General features: G+C 38.9%; 1 protein-coding gene across 9 annotated transcripts in view; it reads right to left on the bottom strand.

Moving 5' to 3' along the window:
• Smarcad1 (SWI/SNF-related, matrix-associated actin-dependent regulator of chromatin, subfamily a, containing DEAD/H box 1) overlaps positions 1-13,721 on the bottom strand; it is a 73,471-nt gene that overhangs the window by 8,070 nt on the left and 51,680 nt on the right. For 7 of the 9 annotated variants that reach the window (NM_007958.2, NM_001355250.1, XM_006505510.3 and 4 more), the window contains 7 exons: positions 13,627-13,702; positions 11,826-11,961; positions 11,165-11,302; positions 9,287-9,382; positions 9,079-9,196; positions 8,605-8,726; positions 29-217 (listed from right to left, as the gene is read on the bottom strand). In NM_007958.2, coding sequence (NP_031984.1) covers positions 29-217; positions 8,605-8,726; positions 9,079-9,196; positions 9,287-9,382; positions 11,165-11,302; positions 11,826-11,961; positions 13,627-13,702 — 875 coding nt within the window. Of the gene's footprint in view, positions 1-28; positions 218-8,604; positions 8,727-9,078; positions 9,197-9,286; positions 9,383-11,164; positions 11,303-11,825; positions 11,962-13,626; positions 13,703-13,721 lie in introns of those variants that run through there. The other 2 variants (XR_003956162.1, XR_003956163.1) reach the window with 1 other exon arrangement.

Genomic DNA, 13,721 nt, shown 5'->3' with positions numbered 1-13,721 from the left:
AGAGACAGTCAGTCATTCTGTTTAATACCTTCTGTTTCAACTCAGACAAGATGCATCCTAAGGCTCGGAATTTCCCAGAATCTAAAATTAAATCCATGTCTAACTGGTAACTATTAATGTGTTGATACTGTTTACAAAGTACATGTAGTTCAAAATCTGTCATAACTTCCATGTCTTCAAAGATCAGGTCAGGGTTGGCCTCACAGTGCGTAGGTTCCTTTTTAAAATGAAACATAACAAAACATCATATACAATTCACAATATGAATAGATTAATTTAATAAAAACATCACACATTTGAAAAAAATGCCCAAATCAGACATTTTAGTAAAACAGATTAAGATAAGACATGAGTGCTAATTTGGGATATCATAAAACAGGGGAGATTTTTTTTCCTTTTTTTCTTCCCTTCCTCCCTTTTTTTTTTAATTTATTTTTATTTATACGAGTACACTGTAGCTGTCTTCAGACACACCAGAAGAGGACATCAGATCTCATTACAGATGGTTATAAGCCACCATGTGGTTGCTGAGAATTAAACTCAGAACCTCTAGAAGAGCAGTCAGTGCTCTTAACCTTTGAGCCATCTCTCCATCCCCCCAAAAGGAAAATTCTTAACTCTTTTAGAGATAGTATGTCTAAACACTTACAGATAAGAAATTCCTCTCATTCTACCCAAACATGTCTTGTTAAGATAGCCATTACTAATGTATACAAGGACCATTACCCTTAGTGTGTAAATAACTATTCCACATTTTAAATTTAGTTCTAAATGAGCCTGGTAAAGAATCTAGGCATTTACAGGATACAAATAGTGTAGGTATGAATGCTAACTAGAAATGATTCAAAGTAACATGTGCAGAGGGTTCATTATACAAATTCTTTGCACTTTCGTGTTTAAATTTTTCCGTAAGTTTCAAATAACAAAAAAAAAAAAAAAAAAAAAAAAAAAAGGAGAAGAAAAAAAATTAAGGGCTGGTGATATGGTTCAGTGGTTAAGAGCACTTACTGCTTTTCTGAAGGTCCTGAGTTCAAATCCCAGCAACCACATGGTGGCTCACAACAATCTGTAATGAGATCTGACTCCCTATTCTGGTGTATACTTATGTATAATAATAAATAAACCTTTTCTTTTTTTAATTGAGACAGCTTGTTGCATTCAACACAGATATACAAACTATCGACATTAAAAAAAAAAAAAAAAAAAAAAAAAAAGAGCCGGGCGTGGTGACACAGGCCTTTAATCCCAGCACTCAGGAGACAGAGGCCAGCCTGGTCTACAAACAGAGTTCCAGGACAGCCAGGGCTATACAGAGAAACCCTGTCTTGAAAAAAACAAACAAACAGGGTTCCGGGACTCAGCAGAACTTAGGAAATTAGTCTGAAAAGGTTAGAGGGTGCGCCAGAGAACCGGACAGCTTCTGGGACAGGCGGAAGCACAGAGCCGCTGAGGCAGCACCCTTGGCGGGCCGCAGACAGCCGGCCACCGTCCGGACCAGAGGACAGGTGTCCGCCTGGCTTGGGAGGCGGCCTCAGCCTAAGGAGCAGCGGTCGCCATCTTGGTTCCGGGACTCAGCAGAACTTAGGAAATTAGTCTGAACAGGTGAGAGGGTGCGCCAGAGAACCGGACAGCTTCTGGGAACTGCCAAAGTAACACAGCTTCTGAGAAAGGCCCTGTTTTGGGCCTTCTTCTTCGACCAGGAGGAGGTCCAAAAACAAGATATCTGCGCACCTTCCCTGTAAGAGAGCTTGCCAGCAGAGAGTGCTCTGAGCACTGAAACTCAGAGGAGAGAATCTGTCTCCCAGGTCTGCTGATAGACGGTAACAGAATCACCAGAAGAACAATCTCTAAACATAGTCAACTATAACTACTAACTCCAGAGATTACCAGATGGCGAAAGGCAAACGTAGGAATCCTACTAACAGGAACCAAGACCACTCACCATCATCAGAACCCAGCACTCCCACTTCGCCCAGTCCAGGGCACCCCAACACACCCGAAAACCTAGACCTAGATTTAAAAGCATATCTCATGAAGATGGTAGAGGACATCAAGAAGGACTTTAATAAATCACTTAAAGAAATACAGGAGAAAACTGCTAAAGAGTTACAAGTCCTTAAAGAAAAACAGGAAAACACAATCAAACAGGTAGAAATCCTTACAGAAAAAGAGGAAAAAACATACAAACAGGTGATGGAAATGAACAAAACCATACTAGACCTAAAAAGGGAAGTAGACACAATAAAGAAAACTCAAAGTGAGGCAACACTGGAGATAGAAACCCTAGGAAAGAAATCTGGAACCATAGATTTGAGCATCAGCAACAGAATACAAGAGATGGAAGAGAGAATCTCAGGTGCAGAAGATTCCATAGAGAACATCGGCACAACAATCAAAGAAAATGCAAAATGCAAAAAGATCCTAACTCAAAATATCCAGGAAATCCAGGACACAATGAGAAGACCAAACCTACGGATAATAGGAGTGGATGAGAATGAAGATTTTCAACTCAAAGGACCAGCAAACATCTTCAACAAAATTATTGAAGAAAACTTCCCAAATATAAAGAAAGAGATACCTATGAACATACAAGAAGCCTACAGAACTCCAAATAGACTGGACCAGAAAAGAAATTCCTCCTGACACATAATAATCAGAACATCAAATGCACTAAATAAAGATAGAATACTAAAAGCAATAAGGGAAAAAGGTCAAGTAACATACAAAGGCAAGCCTATCAGAATTACACCAGATTTTTCACCAGAGACTATGAAAGCCAGAAGATCCTGGACAGATGTTATACAGACACTAAGAGAACACAAATTCCAGCCCAGGCTACTATACCCAGCCAAACTCTCAATTACCATAGATGGAGAAACCAAAGTATTCCACGACAAAACCAAATTCACACATTATCTCTCCACGAATCCAGCCCTTCAAAGGATAATAACAGAAAAAAACCAATACAAGAATGGGAACAACGCCCTAGAAAAAACAAGAAGGTAATTCCTCAACAAACCTAAAAGAAGACAGCCACAAGAACAGAATGCCAACTTTAACAACAAAAATAACAGGAAGCAACAATTACTTTTCCTTAATATCTCTTAACATCAATGGTCTCAACTCCCCGATAAAAAGACATAGACTAACAAACTGGCTACACAAACAAGACCCAACATTTTGCTGCTTACAGGAAACTCATCTCAGAGAAAAAGATAGACACTACCTCAGAATGAAAGGCTGGAAAACAATTTTCCAAGCAAATGGTATGAAGAAACAAGCTGGAGTAGCCATCCTAATATCTGATAAAATTGACTTCCAACCCAAAGTCATCAAAAAAGACAAGGAGGGGCACTTCGTTCTCATCAAAGGTAAAATCCTCCAAGAGGAACTCTCAATTCTGAATATCTATGCTCCAAATACAAGGGCACCCACATTCATTAAAGAAACTTTAGTAAAGCTCAAAGCACACACTGCACCTCACACAATAATAGTGGGAGACTTCAACACACCACTTTCACCAATGGACAGATCATGGAAACAGAAACTAAACAGGGACACACTGAAACTAACAGAAGTGATGAAACAAATGGACCTGACAGATATCTACAGAACCTTTTATCCTAAAACAAAAGGATATACCTTCTTCTCAGCACCTCATGGTACCTTCTCCAAAATTGACCACATTATAGGTCACAAAACAGGCCTCAACAGATTCAAAAATATTGAAATTGTCCCATGTATCCTATCAGATCACCATGCACTAAGGCTGATCTTCAATAACAAAAAAAATAACAGAAAGCCAACACTCACGTGGAAACTGAACAACACTCTTCTCAATGATACCTTGGTCAAGGAAGGAATAAAGAAAGAAATTAAAGACTTTTTAGAGTTTAATGAAAATGAAGCCACAACGTACCCAAACCTTTGGGACACAATGAAAGCATTTCTAAGAGGGAAACTCATAGCTCTGAGTGCCTCCAAGAAGAAACGGGAGAGAGCACATACTAGCAGCTTGACAACACATCTAAAAGCTCTAGAAAAAAAGAAGCAAATTCACCCAAGAGGAGTAGACGGCAGGAAATAATCAAACTCAGGGGTGAAATCAACCAAGTGGAAACAAGAAGAACTATTCAAAGAATTAACCAAACGAGGAGTTGGTTCTTTGAGAAAATCAACAAGATAGATAAACCCTTAGCTAGACTCACTAGAGGGCACAGAGACAAAATCCTAATTAACAAAATCAGAACTGAAAAGGGAGACATAACAACAGATCCTGAAGAAATCCAAAACACCATCAGATCCTTCTACAAAAGGCTATACTCAACAAAACTGGAAAACCTGGACGAAATGGACAAATTTCTGGACAGATACCAGATACCAAAGTTGAATCAGGATCAAGTTGACCTTCTAAACAGTCCCATATCCCCTAAAGAAATAGAAGCAGTTATAAATAGTCTCCCAGCCAAAAAAAGCCCAGGACCAGACGGGTTTAGTGCAGAGTTCTATCAGACCTTCAAAGAAGATCTAATTCCAGTTCTGCACAAACTTTTTCACAAGATAGAAGTAGAAGGTACTCTACCCAACTCATTTTATGAAGCCACTATTACTCTGATACCTAAGCCACAGAAAGATCCAACAAAGATAGAGAACTTCAGACCAATTTCTCTTATGAATATCGATGCAAAAATCCTCAATAAAATTCTCGCTAGCCGAATCCAAGAACACATTAAAGCAATCATCCATCCTGACCAAGTAGGTTTTATTCCAGGGATGCAGGGATGGTTTAACATACGAAAATCCATCAATGTAATCCATTATATAAACAAACTCAAAGACAAAAACCACATGATCATCTCGTTAGATGCAGAAAAAGCATTTGACAAGATCCAACACCCATTCATGATAAAAGTTCTGGAAAGATCAGGAATTCAAGGCCCATACCTAAACATGATAAAAGCAATCTACAGCAAACCAGTAGCCAACATCAAAGTAAATGGAGAGAAGCTGGAAGCAATCCCACTAAAATCAGGGACTAGACAAGGCTGCCCACTTTCTCCCTACCTTTTCAACATAGTACTTGAAGTATTAGCCAGAGCAATTCGACAACAAAAGGAGATCAAGGGGATACAAATTGGAAAGGAGGAAGTCAAAATATCACTTTTTGCAGATGATATGATAGTATATATAAGTGACCCTAAAAATTCCACCAGAGAACTCCTAAACCTGATAAACTGCTTCGGTGAAGTAGCTGGATATAAAATTAACTCAAACAAGTCAATGGCCTTTCTCTACACAAAGAATATACAGGCTGAGAAAGAAATTAGGGAAACAACACCCTTCTCAATAGTCACAAATAATATAAAATATCTCGGCGTGACTCTAACTAAGGAAGTGAAAGATCTGTATGATAAAAACTTCAAGTCTCTGAAGAAAGAAATTAAAGAAGATCTCAGAAGATGGAAAGATCTCCCATGCTCATGGATTGGCAGGATCAACATTGTAAAAATGGCTATCTTGCCAAAAGCAATCTACAGATTCAATGCAATCCCCATCAAAATTCCAACTCAATTCTTCAACGAATTAGAAGGAGCAATTTGCAAATTCATCAGGAATAACAAAAAACCTAGGATAGCAAAAACTCTTCTCAAGGATAAAAGAACCTCTGGTGGAATCACCATGCCTGACCTAAAGCTTTACTACAGAGCAATTGTGATAAAAACTGCATGGTACTGGTATAGAGACAGACAAGTAGACCAATGGAATAGAATTGAAGACCCAGAAATGAACCCACACACCTATGGTCACTTGATCTTCGACAAGGGAGCTAAAACCATCCAGTGGAAGAAAGACAGCATTTTCAACAATTGGTGCTGGCACAACTGGTTGTTATCATGTAGAAGAATGCGAATTGATCCATACTTATCTCCTTGTACTAAGGTCAAATCTAAGTGGATCAAGGAACTTCACATAAAACCAGAGACACTGAAACTTATAGAGGAGAAAGTGGGGAAAAGCCTTGAAGATATGGGCACAGGGGAAAAATTCCTGAACAGAACAGCAATGGCTTGTGCTGTAAGATCAAGAATTGACAAATGGGACCTAATGAAACTCCAAAGTTTCTGCAAGGCAAAAGACACCGTCAATAAGACAAAAAGACCACCAACAGATTGGGAAAGGATCTTTACCTATCCTAAATCAGATAGGGGACTAATATCCAACATATATAAAGAACTCAAGAAGGTGGACTTCAGAAAATCAAATAACCCCATTAAAAACTGGGGCTCAGAACTGAACAAAGAATTCTCACCTGAGGAATACCGAATGGCAGAGAAGCACCTGAAAAAATGTTCAACATCCTTAATCATCAGGGAAATGCAAATCAAAACAACCCTGAGATTCCACCTCACACCAGTCAGAATGGCTAAGATCAAAAATTCAGGAGACAGCAGATGCTGGCGAGGATATGGAGAAAGAGGAACACTCCTCCATTGTTGGTGGGATTGCAGGCTTGTACAACCACTCTGGAAATCCGTCTGGCGGTTCCTCAGAAAATTGGACATAGTACTACCGGAGGATCCAGCAATACCTCTCCTGGGCATATATCCAGAAGATGCCCCAACTGGTAAGAAGGACACATGCTCCACTATGTTCATAGCAGCCTTATTTATAATAGCCAGAAGCTGGAAAGAACCCAGATGCCCCTCAACAGAGGAATGGATACAGAAAATGTGGTACATCTACACAATGGAGTACTACTCAGCTATTAAAAAGAATGAATTTATGAAATTCCTAGCCAAGTGGATGGACCTGGAGGGCATCATTCTGAGTGAGGTAACACATTCACAAAGGAACTCACACAATATGTACTCACTGATAAGTGGATATTAGCCCAAAACCTAGGATACCCAAGATATAAGATACAATTTCCTAAACACATGAAACTCAAGAAAAATGAAGACTGAAGTGTAGACACTATGCCCCTCCTTAGAAGTGGGAACAAAACACCCATGGAAGGAGGTACAGAGACAAAGTTTGGAGCTGAGATGAAAGGATGGACCATGTAGAGACTGCCATATCCAGGGATCCACCCCATAATCAGCATCCAAACGCTGACACCATTGCATACACTAGCAAGATTTTATCGAAAGGACCCAGATGTAGCTGTCTCTTGTGAGACTATGCCGGGGCCTAGCAAACACAGAAGTGGATGCTCACAGTCAGCTAATGGATGGATCACAGGGCTCCCAATGGAGGAGCTACAGAAAGGACCCAAGGAGCTAAAGGGATCTGCAACCCTATAGGTGGATCAACATTATGAACTAACCAGTACCCCGGAGCTCTTGACTCTAGCTGCATATGTATCAAAAGATGGCCTAGTCGGCCATCACTGGAAAGAGAGGCCCATTGGACACGCAAACTTTATATGCCCCAGTACAGGGGAAGGCCAGGGCCAAACAGGGGGAGTGGGTGGGTAGGGGATTGGGGGTGGGTGGGTATGGGGGACTTTTGGTATAGCATTGGAAATGTAAATGAGCTAAATACCTAATAAAAATGGAAAAATAAACAAACAAACAAACAAACAAACAAAAAATTAGGAAAGAATGGTGTAAAAGTAAAGAGTAAGCTGACAAAGAGAAAAATACAACAAAGGAAAAACAAAATAGGGAAAATAAATGGGAAAACTGTTCCATTAAGCAGGACACAAATATGAGGGATCTCTTACTCTGGTTTAGCTTTCGTTTTCAGAACTTTAAAAACATGTGTATTATTGAGCCAGGCGTGGTGGCACACGCCTTTAATCCCAGCACTCCCAGCAGAGGCAGGCAGATTTCTGAGTTCGAGGCCAGCCTGGTCTACAAAGTGAGTTCCAGGATAGCAAGGGCTATATAGAGAAGCCATGTTTTGGGGGGGGCGGGGGGAGGGGAAGGAAATGTGTATTATAAAAGTCTGTGGCCAGGCATTGTGACGCACGCCTTTAATCCTAGTACTTGGGAGGCAGAGACAGTCGAATTTCTGAGTTCGAGGCCAGCCTGTTCTACAGAGTGAGTTCCAGGACAGCCAGGGGAACAGAGAAACCCTGTCTTGAAAAAAAATCAATCAATCAATCAATAAAATAAGAAAAATAAAAGTCTGTGGGATTAGCAAACTCTTCTTTCTCATAAAAGGCCACTATCCAACTGTCAAATAAGTATTTTTGACTTGGCAGGCAGTGGTATAGACTGTATTTACCTAGCTCTGCCCCTACAATGAGAATCCCTAAAGGAACAGTACAAATGAAAATGGGTATGGTTATGTTCTAAACAAACAAACAAACAAACAAAAAAACCTTAAAAAAAAAGTGGTAGTTCTTAGCCACAGTTTGCTAATGCCAGGCCTGATTACCTATCCATTCTCTTGTCTATCAAGTTATCTATGCCTGGAAAGTATATCTCACTCAGGCTAGGGCTATAGCATGGATGGTGGATGGTGGAGAGTTTGGTTAGCACGTGCAAGGCGGCCCGCAGTGGTTCAGAGATGAGCTTTCAGCATAAGACCATCCTAAGTATTTCCCAGTATTATTAGCAAAGCTCAGTAAGAGTCTAACTAACGTTAAGTCCTTACCTTCAGCATTAGCTGAGACATCTCCTTCAGTTTCTCAGGTGTGTAATACTGGCGGTGTAGTAAAGGGTGATTGGCCATTTTTCTCAATTGCATCATGACATTGCACATCTCTGTGTTTTTTTCTGTGATCCAAAGAGTATATACATTTTTTTAAAATCAAAGTGACAGAGCAATTTACTAAAGTCTATCTCAATTTTTAAGTCTTAAAAATATTTCTTCAAATTCTAACTTAAAAAGAACAGCCCCAGTCGGGCAGTGGTGGCGCACGCTTTTAATCCCAGCACTTGGGAGGCAGAGGCAGGTGGATTTCTGAGTTGGAGGCCAGCCTGGTCTACAGAGTGAGTTCCAGGACAGCCAGGACTACACAGAGAAACCCTGTCTCAAAAAAACAAACAAACAAAAAGAACAGCCCTTAAAATTATCATAGGCAAAAATCCTTTTTTGCATAAGCTGTGGAAGTCAGCTGTAAGTTACCCAGGTTGTTGATAGACTTTTTCAATCTGTTGAAGAGGCCCGAGTAGAGCTGCTCCTGCTTCTCTGACATCGCACATAGCTCAATCCGATCCTTCTTGGGAGGCAGGAGCTTAAGAACCTTGGAAAGGAGAACCGCTTTGAAGTGACTGTTCTAAGAACAGAGTCCTTCTGAAAGACTGCACCCACGGGCCCGCAGAGAAGGACTCACCTCCTCCTTCACTCTCCTGAGGATGAAGGGCTTAATGATTTGCTTCGCGTGGGCTATTCTCTCCTTTTCGTATATACTCTGCTCGTCTGCTGGTTTCTAAGCAAAATAATAGCCCAACCCTTTAGAAATTATGTCTTTAAGTCATCACAATAATCCCATATTACAATATGCATAATCTATAGACTCCCACTTCACATAACAAAATATAAATTTGACTGTTTGGGCTTTTCTCCTACATAATGGTATGGGTTAAACTCATGGCCGTGGATATAAATAAAAGGCAGGTGCTTTATACTGGGTTACTGTCTGGGCCTACAAAGTCATTTCTGAATTCTGAGCTATAATCTATTTGAAGCTCCATATATATTTTGAGGTTTCACGGTAGGTTACTATATATTTTACTGAAGTGATAAATCTAAACCAGACTAGTTGGTACTTAGATACAAACATCCAATTCAGTCATTGACTGACTAAATGTGTCACATGGAATAAAAATGTGTGCATGTGCTTGTGTTTAAAACAGGAGAGAACAAGTAAAGTGGAAGAGGTGGGGGGAATCCAACTATGTATTTGCAGAACGAAAACAAAGTCAATATAATTTGATGAAAACCACAGAGAGCAGTATCCAGTCAAAGCTCAGGGTTTTGGAGAATTACATACTAAAGATGTATTTCAGGTACAGGTAACAAGGAGTTAGGAAGGGCTGGTAAATGACTGTGACCAGAATGCATTATAAACATGTATGAAATTATCAAAGAATAAATGAATAACAGTAAAACAACAAGGTGGAGAATAGAAGATCCCTCAAGTCAACCTCGGGCCTGAATGTGTACACACACTGTGTGTATGTATGCAAATACAAAAGTAAAAGGAGATAGGCATCTTAAGAATATCAAGAATGGGTGTTCTCTCGGCTTTTAAGCAAGAGGCTTCAAATGAAGCAGCTTAGATAAGGTCACATGGCTCAAAGCCTGAGTTCAGTCAACTCTCTTTACGCTGCAGAAGGCGGAGCAGTAAAATGGAGCTTCCTGCACAATGCACCTGGCATCTTCATGGGCGTCTTCACATGCTCACACTGGCTCCTAAAACCTAACTATTTATAATCAGTTTCCTTAGTCATATACCACAATAGAGTCTTGTGCACTGGATCTAAGTCTGAGAGCATACTATTTTCTCTCATCAGACTGTACACGGAGAAACCATAGATATAAATCATTGGATTACTGTCATCAGGAAATCATTGGATTACTGTCAGGCTTCTGAGTAAGACCTTTAAGCTCTACCTTATGAAGCCTCTGACTTCTAAACAACCGTTATAGAAACAGAAGCTACCTCCGGGTATCTGGAAATCCTAAAGTAGAGTTCTAGTACTAGCTTAGAAAGGCCAGTCACCTTTTCCAAGATGGAGGACATTTTTAGATTAGGAATTAGGTACGAGTTTTCAGTCTATGTCTTTAGTTGATAGTATTATACCAGTTTTGTTTTGATAATGGCACCATAATTGTACAAGTTTTTATAATTAGTGGAAGGCCAATAAAGGATATACAAGAAAAAAAGGATGTATTAAAAAAAGGAACATATATGAACCTAAGGTACCATATATTTATACACACACACACACACACACACACACATATACATACATACATCTGAGCTCTCCACCATTTAAAATTATTACTCAGTTCTTTAGATTACTGAACCTCAAAACTCCTGACTACTGGTCATAGAAATAATCATTATTTTTCTCCATACTATGGCTGATATGTTCACAAAAATTTAAGCTCTTTTGATAGAGCATGTGCCATGAAAATAACTGAAACAGACAAAAGAGCCTAGAAAAACACCTTCACATCTGGGGAAACATATATGCATGCTTACCGTTTTAGAAGAAAACATCCTTCGGATTTCACTGGTGCTACTGCTAAACATGTGTGGCATAACAAAATTCAACAATGACATGAGTTCTAGCAGATTATTCTGCACAGGTGTGCCTGTGAGCAATAAACGGTTACGTGCCTGAGAATGAAGACAAAACTCACATTAGTTTTCTTCTTTAAGCACCTCTCCCTCCCTAATTGTCTATCTTACTCAGTAAAGGAGACAAGGTAACAAGATAATTCAATTATCATTTACAATTTTACATTCTGTGATAGAATAAAAGGTGAGATATTTGATGTCATTTACTATCATCTACTATACCTCAGGCAGAACATGAACCTGCTGGCATCTTTTGAAAGCACAATTGTGTATCCTCAAATAACTTCTGAGAGGTGGTTAAAAAATAAACTATATTTATACAAACTGGAGCTCATGTGCAATAGGGCACTAAAAGTATGGGGGTTTTTTTGGTTTTGGGGTTTTTGTTTTTTTTACATGTTTAAAGAATTATTGAAGAAAGTATGACAGTGGCCACAGGGCCCCAAAAGCAAAAAGAACTTTAAAGGAAAAGCTTGCTAATTCATGATTTAAAATCATGTGTGTATGTATTAAATTAGGAAAGATAAATTTTATCACAATTATTTACAAAGCACACTCTTACATTAATTGTCATTAGATGTTGATAGCGGATAGAGCCCATATTCTTCAGCATATGGCCTTCATCAAAAATTGCATAATTCAGTTTCAGTCGTCGAAAGAGACTGCGGTCATCAGAGCTGCTGATTGCACAATTATACCTGTTGCAAAAACAAAACAAAACAAAACCTAATTATTTCTGATTATGCCTTTTAGGAGCTTAGAGTTTATTAGGACACAATGTGGTCTTTAAAGCTATTTTTCTTTTAAAAAGTTTATTAAATTTACTTATTGTATGCTATGTAAGTACATGTGTGACACCAGAGGCACAGGTAGAAAGGTCATGTTCCTTCCTTCCTCAAGTTATCAGATATAGTGACAATTACCTTATCACTAAGCCATTGCACTGGCTTTTAAACTATTTTTCTTTTAACCTTTCAAATAGCTCTTACAAGAAAGCACTAAACACAGTCGGCTCTCAAACACTGACGTACTTGTATTGAATATTTATGCACCTGTAGCCAAATCATACAGTACTAACCAAAAGAAAATCTATATGAAACAGTTCTAGACAACTTTAATATACTTGGGAAGCAGACAATTTGAGAGCAAATAGAAATAATCTGGCACTGATATATACTTTGTCTCATAATTGTTTCTAAGAAGCAGAAAAGAACACAAAGGTAAAACAAAGGATTAGTTCAAGGAATTACTAGGTAAGAGCCAAGAGTTCAAGACTAAATATGGGTCCATTTATTTTTAAAAAAAAAAAAATTGTTTTGAAAGGAATGGGCAACAGTTAAGTGCACTTCTTCCTCCTGCACAGAGGACCTGGGCATCATTCCTAGCACACACACTGGCAACTCATAGCTACACATAACTCCAATTCCAGGGGATATGATGCCCTCTCCTGGCCTCTGCTCACAACTCTATGCATGTGGTACATATATACATAAACACACATACTCATGAACAAAAAATACCATAAATCCTTAAAAAAGGAAAAAGGAAATTTTAGATAAATTCTTCCAAAATAGACCCTGACAGAATACAACAGTAATAAAAATTTTAATGAACTATAAAAATATTACGTTCTCTAACACGTACTATACTATACTCAGTAATTCCAACCATATAGTGACTATTCAAAAATATATTGAACCTGGGAGTGGTGAAAAAAAAACGGATCAAGGGTTCAAGGATGTACTCAGCTAAATGACTTGGAGAGCAGCCCAACTAAATGAGACCCTCCCTCCCACCCCCCTTACCTCCCCACCCCCGCAAAAGCTAAACAAACAAACAAACAAAAAAATTAGTTTCTCTGTCATCCTTATTCTGCTCTAATTCCTATTTCTGACTGGGAACAGATTTCCATTATATTTGCGGACAACACTTATAAGTCTTTGGCATGGTATCTCAAATTTTATCTGAAGCTTAAATTAAATGAACAAAATGTTTACTCCCATTTTTAGTGAACTAGCAAAACAAAACATATTCAAGCAAAACCTGTTATACAATAATTTTTTTAAAACATTTCACTATCAGGATAAATCACTTGATCCCTTGTTTCACAATCACAGCATAAACTAAGCTACATGTTACCACCACAAGATATTTTTCTAAGCATGGTGGCACATGCCTTTCATCTCAGTACTTGGGAGGCAGAGGCAGGCAAGTTTGGTCAGTTTCGTCCAAAGAGAGGTCCAGGTCAACAAGTACTACATAATGAAACCCTGCCTTTAAAAATGGGGGGTGGCGGAAGGATTCAGGGGGAAGAGGACTATATAAATTCTCCCCACCTTTTCCCAAACTTTCTTAATACTCACGTTGTAACAATTACATTGTAATCCTCATACTTATTATGGATGTTGAATCTAATTTGCTTACGCTCTTCTTGAGAACCTAGAATTTAAAAGTGAAG

The sequence above is a fragment of the Mus musculus genome, chromosome 6, assembly GCF_000001635.26.
Source record: "Mus musculus strain C57BL/6J chromosome 6, GRCm38.p6 C57BL/6J".
Classification (NCBI taxonomy): Eukaryota; Metazoa; Chordata; class Mammalia; order Rodentia; family Muridae; genus Mus; species Mus musculus.
This window is presented reverse-complemented; position numbering and strand designations above follow the sequence as displayed.